Consider the following 13,264-nt stretch of genomic DNA (forward strand, 5'->3'; position numbering starts at 1 on the left):
CCAGCATTGACCCACAACACCTAGAAAGTGGCTTTAATTCCACTGTTATGAACTAATTTGAAAATTGATACTTTAACTTAGATCTAATGTCAATGCTGTTGTTAATTGGCGCTTGGGCACCAGTGTTATAAGCCCCAAAACTGTTATTAACCCAAGAGACTGCGCTAAGAACATGCTGAAGCCTGATATGTATATAACATGAGATCTAATGGAGATAGTTTGTTATTGTCCAATAAATTCGGTAAATACAAGTATAGCAGTAGTATAACCACCAATAAATTCTACGATAATATAAAAATAACAGCAATTAGCACAGAAAACATCAGATCTGAACACCAAATTGACAACAGTTATAAATCTGTAGCAAGAACCAAACTATCATTGAATCTTAAATAACTCTGCAATAATGGGAACATACGTACACCTACCCAAGTTAACTCCAATGGCAAGATGAGCATTGCTCTTGGCTATATACATAATCTTTCTTAGACTATTGATACACAATATTAGCAAAATATCTGCAGCTCTGATGCCTAAGAGCCTAAGTATGCAAATGTTGCCAGTTTTAGCCTCTTTGTCTTTTGCATGTGGGATAATTTGAATTAACATAAAATTCCCTTAACTAACAAAAAAGTACAATTGATTGCCATAATCTTTGTCTTAACATAAAATCCATTAACTAATGGAAAATATAAATGACTATGAAAAATTCAAATGATCCACACAAAGTACCAATAACTAACACTAAATTGGGTTAGCTAAAACATCATAACAATCTTCATTTCTCGCTTTTTCTAAATTGTTTCTTCACTTCTTTTAATTTCTTAACCTATTTAAGGAGGATTAGATTATTGTTTCATGAATTACAAATTTATTCACTCATTTCTACAAGCTCCCTAATGAGGTCAAAGGGGGCTTGCTGTGTCAGTGAAAGGAGAATGTCATTATTGGCCCCAGCAGGTTCAAATGCCCCATAGAATGGTGTATTTGCCCCTTGTGGGCCAATGTGCTCCTTCAAGCAGGGTGCTGCTTAGTAAGGGCCACCATGGTCATCAAGTCGAGTAAGAGGTCATATGCCATTGAATACGACACAGCATTCCAACTCTTGATAGGTGGTGGATGCTGATGCTGAACAATCAAAAGTATAACGTAAGCATTTAAAACTTCCAAGTTCTTTATATAATTCTTCTTTGGCTTCTTTTAAATCATATTTGATATTTTGTATATCTTCCTCATGTTTGCTGCTTGAGATCCTCGACATTTGTTTTCCCGTTATCCATCTATGTAAGTAGAATTCTCCAAACACTACCCAAGTGAGTTTTGATTTTCCAACACTATAACGACTAAGCCACCAATTACGAGTTTCACCACTTAGGAACTACAACTAAAGTTACATGAACCATGGGAACAACCAGAATCGGTATAAGAATCCAGTGTGAGGTGTGGCACTCCTCCAGAAACTAAGAATTAAGGAATCGAAACCCTGGCCCTAGTGCTTTTTTTAATATATATTTAAAATCTAAATTTTGAATAAAAAATGAAATCCAAATTAAAGCATATCAACTGTTTAACTTTCATATTCATATTGGGTAATGCAATTCATCAACGGTAAATACTAAATACTAAACTACCATCTGTAGTCCTCATGAAATTATAGTCTCCGAACAGTTTTAGAATTTTGAAAAAATAATGAAGCGAACACTTTCTGTTGTGCTCCCAATTCTTCTTAGCTATCCGACAATGAAAACCAGAAACAATAACAAAGAAGAACTTAAAAAGTGTTCTTTCCTTTTATCCTGCCTGAGTCAGCAACTCGCTTAGATCAACCAAACTTCCTTTAATCCTAGATGATCTGTCTAAGGAACTTACCATCTTCAAATAAACTTCAGGAGTACTCAGAATTTTACCTATGAATACCAAACCTGACAAGTCGAAGTGTCACTCGACTTGTGTCACTGTGTTAGTGATAAAGTGACTGAAGAGTCTGCCAAGGTGCTAATAAATTACAATGAATTTGTTGAACACATCACCTATAGCAATGAGAGGTGGCATGACTGGTTACCCAGGCAATCCAGTAGATGTTGTGGCACCATAAGGCACTGCAATTAAAGTTGTAGTGAGCTGGTTATCTTGATAATACAAATTGTTGACGATGAAATATAAACTAAATCTGAAACCTGCCATGATTCTGTCACCAGAAACAGATCCTATTTTGGGAAATGGATCTGACCCAAAATGCACAAAAAACCCTAGAATCTGATACAGATCTGAGATTCCCCAATTCCAAGAAGCTTCAGATGCAGGTGCAGTGTGCCCTAAACTAAATCCAGTAACACTGAGTACAACCCTATCAAATATGCATCATTCATGTTCCTTTCTAATACACAACCATTCTCTAGGATCAATCCCATCTTCATCTCATAAAATAACCTTGGTATTGCTATAATTTCTTGAAGGTAGGCATGCAATCTAAGCTTTGTGCTACAGTTGAGACGATCATATTGCAAATTTGCAAGAGTTCCAATACTCAACACATTAAGGATTTTCAGAACCTCTGACCTCCAAATTGTATATCATTGAGACCACTAACCAAATTGATCAAATTTTTTGTGAGAATATCCTCCTCCATCTTCTCTTTCAAACCCCTTTTGACTCACCTAGTTTGGGTATTACAAGTCAAAAGTTATGTTTGATTTAAATTGACTTGCTATTTTTGAACCTTGTACGACAACAGGATATAAGTCGACCTTGTATTGACGATATCTCTGTACTTCTAATCCATGTCTCCTCAAACTGTAACCTATCATATTCAAGGATTTCTTCTTTCTAATGAATCTAGCTTCGTTGAATTTGGATTAGCCAACCAAGGTTATTTTCAGTTATGTAACCCTGCTATTTTTACCATTTCTGAGAGCAAACTGTATCTCCTTCGATTTCTTACCAAATCCTCTGAAATTTTGACCTATAGACTCTTGGATGACTTCTTTCTAATGAAACAGGTTGCACTAAATTTGGGTCTGTAATCAAAAGATATGCCCAATTTATTAACACCTGCTATTTTTGGAACTTTTTCAGGACTGGCTATGAACCCTAACCTGTAAGGACACAAGCTCTTGACATTTTGTGCCAATCTGCTGAAAATTTAACCAAAGACATTGCCAGATATATTCTTTCCAAAAAGCCAAGTTGCACTTAATTTGAATCTCTCTCAGGAATCAGAAGTCAAAGTGTTTGCCCAAAAAGCATTCGCTTCACAGTTCACTACCACTCGTAATAAACCAAATTTACCCAAATGTGCACAATAAACACTAGATACGCCAAATATGTAAGGAGAGCATAGCTCTCAAGATAAGTCACATGACAAGTCACACCCCCCCATGTCACAGATCCTTCGTGTTGGACACGACACGATGATGACACATGCCCGACACAAGTTTGACTCATGTCAAAGATGAGGGGCACAAGTTTGACTGATGTCGGGCACATGCCAAAATCGTACCCTAATTCTGTGACACATGTCTAGAGAAAAGCAACCCCGTGCGCTTCTAAAATCCAGTTTTGGGGCGATTTCCCTCATTTCTGTTTGCTGTTTTGGAGCTATAGGAGTGTGTGAGCGACCAGCAAAGGAGGAAAACAATTTTTGGAGGAGATTCAAGATGCAGGTAAGTGGGTTTCCCTTCCATTTTCTTTTAGTTTTGTTACAGAAGTCTGCCAGTCCATTTTGTTTACATGCACAGCCTTACAGCAGTCCATTTTTCTTTATATTCACACTAATCACGGCTCAATCAAGGGCAGCAGGAAAGGGCCTGCTAGTATTCCATTTGTTGGAAGTGGGGCTGCAACAGCAACTTCAAATGTTGAGAGAAACGTCATTTTAACAAGACAGCAGGCTCAAAACCTGAAATATGACTTGTGGAAGTATGCTACAAGACATCAAGGATCAGGGAGCAAGTTAAAGGCAGGAAGCAATGTTCTTTGGAGTTTGGACATGCAACTTTTGCAACCATCAATTCAAAAGCACCTATTTCCGTGTGAAAGGGCATTTGTTGGGCACATCTTGTGGAATTGGAGCATGTGTAGGAATGAGTGCATCTAAGAGGAAACAACTAGAAAGAGAGGCCAATGTTGGTGTGGCAATGGTGGCTGCAACATCTAAGAAAAACAAGAATGAGGATCCCCTTGCATTCTTGAGGAAAAGCAATTATCCATTTGGGAGTTCCAGTGGGGGTGCAGGTCAAGCAACAAAAAGGAGGGCACTTGGTCCAATGGACAAGATATTTCAACAAGAGAGGCGAGAAGAGATTGATCTTACCATTGGTTTTTTTTTCTATCTCAACTTCATATCATTTAATGTTGCACGATCACCTTTATTTATTGAGATGTGTCAATCTCTAGTTCAAGGGGCTCCATTGGGGTATGTGCCTCCTAGTTCAGAGAAGCTTAGAACCACATTGTTGGTTAAGGCAAAGAAGGTGGATAAAATGCTTGAGCCTATTAAATCAACATGGCCAACATCTGGGGTTAGTATTGTTTCTGATGGATGGATAGATGCAGCATGCCATCCACTCATCAACTTCATGGTGTCTTCCTTGAATCGACCAGTTTTCTCGAAAGCAGTGGATGCTCTTGGAAAATACAAACAGTGGATGCTCTTGGAAAATACAAGGATGCGCAATATATAGGTGAGTTGTTCATTATTGAAAATGTAGGTGTTGATTCTTGTGTGCAAATCATTACAGAAAATGCACCGGTTGGAAAGGTTGTCTGCATGATTATGGAAGCTAAATACTCATAGATATTTTGGACACCTTGCATTGTCCACTCCTTCAAAATTGCACTTAAATCTATTGCTTTGGATGTGCCATGGATTGGAAATCTTATTGAGGATGCTGCACATTTCACAACTTTGTACAAAATCATACCAATGCCATCACAATCTAGTAAATCTACAAAGAGTACTCACATCTATCATTGTTGAAGATTGCAGATTCACGGTTTGTCTCTACATTCATCGTGTTGAAGTGGTTGAGGGAGGTCAAGACCGCTCCTGGGCCATAGTTATTTCAGATTTTTGGCCTTTTTGAAGAAAGATAGATCAAGCAACCTCAAAAAGAGTCAAGGATATAGTGTTAAATGATGTTTGGTGGGAGAGGGTAGATCTTACTATTAAGATCATGGATACTCTCATTGCTTTGTTACGATTTGCAGACATAAACCAACCCAACCTAGGAGAGGTTTATGAGGGATGGGATTCCATGATTGAGTCTGTGAGGACCATTATTTTTCAGAATGATTGCCCTGAATATGAGAAATCAGCGGAGGCCTTCTTCACCACCATACAAGATATTCTTGTTAGTAGGTGGAACAAGAATTGCACACCTTTGCATTGCTTGGCTCACTCAATGAATCCAAAATACTACAGCAATGAGTGGCTCAATGGTGGACCTTCATATAGATTCCCTCCTCACATGGATGGTGAGATTTTACAAGGGAGGAAGGATGCATTTAGATGGATATTTCAAGATAGAGCATCCCTTGATGAGGTGGAGGATGCCTTTGCGGAGTTTTCCACTGGCATTGGGAGATTTGCAGGTCATGATGCAATTAGAGGCAGGGGGCTAAGAAGCCCTATGATTGGTGGGCAACTCATGGGGTAACATGCCCTCCTCTACAATAGTTAGCCATGAGGCTCCTCTCTCGAGTTACTTCATCCTCTTGTTGTGAGAGGAACTGGAGCACATATGGGAATTTGTAAAGTTTGAACTTTGAAGAAAAGCAGGCTTGAACAGTCCAGGGCAAAGGCAATGGTGTATGCGCACACCAACCTTCGTCTTATTTACAAGCAGAGAGAGGAGTGGTTGAAAGGAAAGACAAAGATGTGGGATGTGTTCCCTACTGATATGGGTTTGGACAACAGTGTTGAGTTGCCATTGGCCAACCTAGATCTTAATGAGTCGATGCTAGAGCCTATCACTTGTGATGATGGTGATACTCTTGAGGGGTCATCCTCCACACCAGTAGATGCAGAGATTACATTGGATACAGAGGAGGATGCAAAAGAGAGCAGCAGTGGTAGTGATGTCGATTTTGATGTTGATGAGCTATAGCCTATGAGATTCTTCCATCTTGATCTACGGTTCTGGTATCTACCTTGTTTTGTATTTGATATTTTCCCTTGGCATTCCCACATACAGTATCTATGACTTAGTGAGTCAAGACACAGTGTTTATGTCATTTTGATTTTGATGACTTAATGAGAAAGTTGCAGTTTATGGTTAATTTCTTGTGTTTGTCAATTTATTGTCATTGATGTAGTAGTAAGTACTAGTTGTATCATTGATGAATCATGATTGTATGCATAATGTATGATTGAATTTTTATCATCATGATGTAAAAAATTTAGTTTCTAAATTGAATGAGAATGTGTAACATCTTTTAATTTTTTCATATACATGTGTGTGTGTGTGTGTGTCAATTGGGTTTATCCTAGGTGGTTGGGAGGCATGATTAAGATCCTCCCCACTCAAGTTCAATTCTCGAAAGAGACATGGTAAAATTTGATATAATGGCTTCTAGCCTTGTTGAAAATGAATAGTCCCTCAAGGAATAGAACATGTATATTCCTCATATGGAATACAAAGGCATTTTCCACATGATATATATATATATATATATATAGAACATGTCCTCGTGTCATGTGACTTAGCTCTCAAGTACAATATGAACTTGCATGTGCAAATCTTAAGAAATAGGAGAATATTAAGTATTCACCACTAAACCAAACTAGTTAATGTTAAACCATCATATAAAAATGTGCCTATTCATGATTATAATAATCTCCTATATATACATATTTTCACTCAATGCTCATGTGGGCCGAATTCTAGGACGACCTTTTATTTAATATTTATTTATACAATTGTCCATTGAACCTTGACATTATTGTTTTTATAAAACCAAATGTGAATGTGAACTAAAGTAACCCAAAATGTGAATACCCATTAATATGAAATGACCAAATAAGAATGAGTTTGTGAATGACTATAACAGTCTCCTATATATATACATACTCACTCATGACTCATATCCTTGGGACCACAAATATGATAACCTTGGAGAACAGAAAAGGTACCAACTAGTACCATAATATTATAGATAAGCTGATTTTATACCTTTGTTCCCAAGGCTATTTGTGATTCTATGTGATACCATCAAGATTAGAAGAAACATCTTAGAGGGAGGGCCTTGATTTGCAAGATTCCAACAGTGTTCACGAAGCAATGAATTCCTGAATTTGACCTTGTGTCCCTAGAGTGATCACAAACTTAGGCCTAGTCCATCTCCCAGATTTACCTTTTACATTTTTACACATACAAAGTATTGAGGGAGATTGGGGATGTGCTTGCAAAGTTTACTTCAGTCAGATATTAAGTTACCAGGAAATGGATAGGGATATGAATCCGGATTTGGATATGAGTCCACCGAATTTTTGAAAAGCCGAGATCTAGATACAGTGAGGAAATTCCATGTACAAAAGATACAATAATATCTTTTAATTTTAAAAAACATATTCAAAGTTAAAAATCAAAATCATTTATGAACCACAACATTAGAACTGAAATCATTAGATAATTTATAAATTTGAAGACTAAAATCATGATACAGCATGGGTTATACAAAAAGGATAACTGTAAATACAAAATTGAGTGTCTCATCAACGATCACTCTATTGATATGATGATGTAAAGTAGGTCTAACTACAGATCCACAAATGGGTCTACATCCTCATCATCTAAATATTTCAACTCTACATCATGATCAACCTGTAATCTTCCTTGAAATCTGCCTTAAAATCTAAAAGTTCCTAGCTAGTTATGATGGTAAATGAATATCGTACATTGTTTGAAAACATGCTATAGACTATGTGTCATACTATTCTAAGAGGAGTCTTCAGCTAGAGTTGGATGGGGTTGATTAAATTAAATTATTAACGACACATGCATCCTTTGTACAAAAATAAAATTGAAAACTAAATATATAATATATACTATTGTCTATAGATTGTCTCAAAGCTTTCATGCTATCATTATCAAAAATTGAAAATTAAAATTCTAATGTCTCAGACATTTCCTGTTAGCATTATCATATGCTATACAGCCCACAGGCTACATGTAATTAATAACTTATACAGCTATACAACCTACAGATTAATAATAAGTAATTTAACTAAAAGTTTAAATAGAATATTTGCTGCTTAGTGTTTCAAACAGGTGGCAAATATTTTTATAGAATAAATTAAAAATAAAAAATAAAAACTAATTTGCTTGGGATCTAGCATGTGAGGGCTAGTTGGCACAGGATCAGTTTCAGCAGCATGAGATCCGTTTCTGGGTTTGAAGGATCTCTTTATGTGGTGGATCCATATCTGTATCCAGATGGCAAACGTGGCTCAGTGGATCCAACATCAAGACCCCGTAGATCCAGTAACAAAGGTCAGATATATTTACCAGGATAAAACACTTTCTTGTTTACCTTTGTATTTCTATGCAGATGAAGTAAATGAGGGTGATTGGGGATGTGCTTGCACGGTTTATTTCAGTCAGACATATTTACAAGGATAAAACACCTTGTTTACTTTTGCATTTCTATGTAGATGAATTAATAAGGGAGAATGGACACCTGCTTGTTAAGTTTGTTTTAATCAGCCATATTTACAAGGATAAAGTTATGTCTATGAGTATGTCTGCCAAATTATAAATGAAATTGGGTCTCAACAGACAACTTTTTGAAGAGATTCAATTGGTGTTTGAAGCCACTTGTTAAAGGCAGTCATTGGATTATAAGAATATAAACTTTAGGCACAAGTATTGCCCTGAGTATGACCATCTAATAGCAGTGTGCCGAAAACTTTGAGCATGGACAGAAACCAAGAAGATCAACACGAAAGGTTTTCTCTAAACCGAAGGAAAATGATCTGGTCTAATTTGTAGTAATAACAATTGTGGGTGAGAATGGAATTCTAGTTTATATCATAAGAGACTCATAGTAAGGATTGTGGGTCACTTCTCTCTCCAGGAGAAAGTACCGGTGACAAAAGCTTCCAGGGTTCATGAAGGAAAGGACTAGTATAGAAAAAAGGTAAATTGAGATAAGTGATGAAACTAGCTAATACTGACTCATTTGAAAAAGAATATATATGGAACCTAAAATATTTCAAACATAATGGGGGTGGGGGAGTAGAACAACCAACCCACAAGAAAAAGTTGGAAAAGTGTAAAATCCCAAATAAAATAGAGTGGATTAAAAGAAAAGGAGAAAGGACATAAAATTGGGTAAAAATATGGATGTCCAGTTATCTTCTGTCAAGAAAAAGAGGCTAGATGCAAGTCCTGGGTGATTTTGACAGAATAGATACTCCACAATTGTGGCATCTATGCCTAAGGAAATGATTAAAAAGAGCATCAATGAATGGATAAATCCATGGATCAATCAGGTCCATGACACCTTAAAAGTTAAACATCAAGAACTCGAATTGGTGCACTTTGTACTATTTGGGGTGTATTTCTAACCACATTTAATTTTCGTGGTAAAATTTTTAGTATATCTAAATTTTGAGAAACATGGCTCACAAACATGGTGCTTATCATGATGATTTCATGAATACTTCTACAGATATGAATCACGATAAACAAACTTTCCAAAGTTATTACAATTGAAAGCACACGTTTACCCACAGAATGACGGGTCCTTCCTGTCTTGCGGAACGATGCCAAACATTCATTATTTTTCTAGACAGATTGTCTTTTCTTTGCACTCGCCGGCTTTGGAAGTCATGAAATGCACTTTTAATTACGTTTTGTTTGTTCTAGACTCTAGTAATGCCATTTTCCCCTTGCCATGAATGACTTCACATGAATCTTTTAGAATATCAAACACCAGAGATGCAATATACTTAGATTCCAGTGCCTTACGAGAGTGGAATACAATTCTGCATCTAATTCAGAGCACATACGTAATAATATCTTACCTTATCACGGGAATTGTAATCACTGATAAAAAGGGTGTCTCCAACATTGAAAATGATGTAAGTCCCTTCTCCGTCATAGCTCGAAACAACAGAAGGTGAATGGCTTGCAACAGTGGGACTATGTGCCATAACGGCAGCAGCAGCTGGAGAGGCTGGGACTTTATTTCCTGTACTAGGTTTGCTGGTCCCATTGCTCCCACCAAACCCTAGCATCCGAGTTCCATTGACCCCTCCTAAAAGTCTAGCAGCTGCATTCCTAACGCTACTGGTACTGCCAAAGCTTGAAGAAGCCGGAGGGGGGGCAACCGGCTTATCCTTCAATTGAGCAAGTGTTACCTGTATATAGTATAGCATTAAATTCTGAACTTACCGGATTCGGGTTTGCATAATCAGGCATGATCATTTATCAACTACAAAATTCAAATTAAAACCAATGATATGCAGCGAATACATTAAATGATGAAAAAAAGAAGGATAAATCTCAATGCAAACACTGTAAATTATGTAAAATAAGCATCAAACACTATAATTATTCAAAAATTTCCGTTTAACGAACTGCAAAAATCAAAAGGCGAAATTGCAAAGCGAAGCAAGAAAAAATTCGCACAATGCGAAGAAAAACTGTATAGGTATCAATTAATATTTGAACATAGCATTTACCTGTGTAACGGCTTTGCCATGGCTGTAATGAAGAAGGCCCGCGGGATGAGTCTTTTCGTAAGAAAGCTTGTAGCGACCCTCTGGAGCTTTAAAATAGGACTTCACAGCTGTGGATTGTGCGTTGGATGCCGCCATTCTGATTATTATTGTTGTTGTTTGCTGCGGCGTTCTGCCCACGGATCCATCATTCCAAGTTTCACATAATATGATTCAATGTGTTTGTGCTTCGGTCGCTGGACGAGATCTAAGCGAAAATTGAGGCCCCTAATGGCAGGAATTGAATGATTTTGTCAAGGAAGAAGTGCTGCACGCTTTGGATTTGACTGATCGCCATGGAAACAGGGTCCAATCCTTCACATAAATTCATTTTCTTTCACTCTTCAGATTGTTCCTCTCCACACGACTTACTGGATTTTAGCTAGAGCTACGTCAAGGTTGTTGACCCGGTTTAACATCTTTATTTTTATTTCAGGGCCGCTCAGTCTGTGTGTCCAGTGCGGATTCCCTAGGTACGTTGGAGAGGAGCACGCACCATCGTGTTGGGAATAGAATTTGTGTTTAGCCATCTAGGAAATATAACTTGGACTTCCATTATGCACTTTACAAATAGTATATTCATGGTGGGTTGGCTTATCCATCTTGAAATATAATTAGACTTAGTAATAGTGTATTGATGATCGCATTATTTGGATGTACATTTTTTTTATATTGGCATATCTCATATGCTATGAATTTTATTATAGGTCGTTAAATATAAATATAAAACATGGAAGTGTAAATTGTGAGGTTTTTTTTAGATAATGGTGGATTGAACAATTTTTTCAGCACAAAAGAGAATTATTGAATTATATAGGCATATTGCTATGTGGGAAATAAAGTTTGTAGCAGAGTGTATATGATTTTCAAAATCGTCTAATGAGAAAAACATACCATAAAATGGATTATTCCATACAGTTACATGGTGGTTTGAACAATTTTATAGAAGAGTAAATTAGCAATTGTATTAGATGTTGCAAAAGAAACATTGTAAGGCATAAATTTGAGAAGAATCGTGACCTATAGAAGATCATTGAATATAAAAATTAGTAAACAAAATGTCATTGAAAGGTAAAAGATAAAGAGAAATCACTTAGATTATGCCAAATTTACAGATTCTATAACTTTTCCAACGTAGATTGTCTTTCAATCTTCAAAGATGTAAGTTCCAATAGCAAATATTTGATCGAAAAGATATTCTTTTTCAATATTGAGTTGTCTCACTTGATCAAAAGCTTATGTCAATGTACAATGGAGGAGAAGGATAGGTGTTATACATAAATTTCATAATTACCATCAAGTTACTTGAACAAAATGCCTAATACACCAAAAAAAAAATACAAAAACAAATTTGTACCTTCTCTACTTGAAGCAAATAATTTTCATTTTTTTCTTCACATTGTTCAATCCACATTCTTTGGAAAAGTTATGAACTTGCACCATGTTGCATGGGGATCCATCTTAGCTAAGACAAGGGAGTCAACCCCATGAATGCCTAGGTACAATCCTTTCACAACAGAGCAGTAGCAGTACAATCTTACGAATGGATGAATCATGAGAAAGGTTACTCTTACATAAAGGAAACTATGGCTCTACCATACCCCCTAAATGTTTTGATAATAAGTTGGGTTTAGTTTTGTCGCTTAAAAAACTTAATGTAATTTTGTAATACATGGTTGATTTGAATCTAACAAACTATTAACATACAATATTGATAATTGGTGGACTGTCCATTTAAAATATTTGTGAGAATGATTTAATCAGAGCGAAAAAGTATTTACTCTACACTAAAAAGGCTATCAACTGCTCTCATTTATTTTAATATACAAAATCTAGAATACCAATTTGAATAACACAACCAACATCAATTGCAATACAATAAAAATCTAGAAGTTTGAATGACAAATCATCAAAAGTGGTTTCCAGGTTCATCTCAAGTAAAAAGCATTGTTTCCAACTATTGATTATGCACCTCATATTGATGATTGCATCGAAGATAGGAGAAACCATGAACCTAGCTCAAATGATTCTCGATTCCATCAATATTGGAACATTACAAAACGGGTATGTTTCCCTTGTCTTCTAAACCTACACCTTTGTACCGCTGAAGCTCTGAAGAAGTTAAAGATAATTTTTTCCCTTGAACCTTAAGATAGAAAATGTGTTCACATCCATTATGTTCCTCCATTGATGAATTTGTCCCTAAGCCTGAAAAGTGCAATAATGTTAAATCTGGTGTTGAAATATGAAGCAGAAAAAATAGTTTATTTTCTCAGGAATACCATAGAAATAGAAATGTTCAACAAACTCCCAAGAAGAGTGATTATATGCAACATGATGAATTGGTGATTTTTGATGGATTGAGATTGGTTGCAAATGTTTATACTTTATTCCATGATTTCTCAAGCCAACTCAGTTGTATTTTAGACACAGATGCTTACACAATAAAATCCTCGATTCAATTTCATTATTTAGATTAAGGAAACTATGGCTCTACCATACCCCCTAAATGTTTTCATAATAAGTTGGGTTCAGTTTTGT

General features: G+C 36.3%; 1 protein-coding gene across 1 annotated transcript in view; it reads right to left on the bottom strand.

The window, feature by feature from the left end:
* LOC149262508 (uncharacterized) overlaps positions 1-11,253 on the bottom strand; it is a 213,747-nt gene extending 202,494 nt beyond the window's left edge. Inside the window, exons 1-2 of the mRNA XM_089424837.1 lie at positions 10,688-11,253; positions 10,028-10,363 (exon numbers count right to left, since the gene is read on the bottom strand). Of these exons, the coding sequence (XP_089280963.1) occupies positions 10,028-10,363; positions 10,688-10,822 (471 nt within the window). The 5' untranslated portion in view covers positions 10,823-11,253. The remainder of the gene's footprint in view (positions 1-10,027; positions 10,364-10,687) is intronic.
* Positions 11,254-13,264: the final 2,011 nt, after the last annotated feature.

This window comes from Pinus tabuliformis, chromosome 6, assembly GCF_031772625.1.
Source record: "Pinus tabuliformis cultivar Carrire ecotype Pingquan chromosome 6, CPIR1, whole genome shotgun sequence".
Lineage (NCBI taxonomy): Eukaryota > Viridiplantae > Streptophyta > Pinopsida > Pinales > Pinaceae > Pinus > Pinus tabuliformis.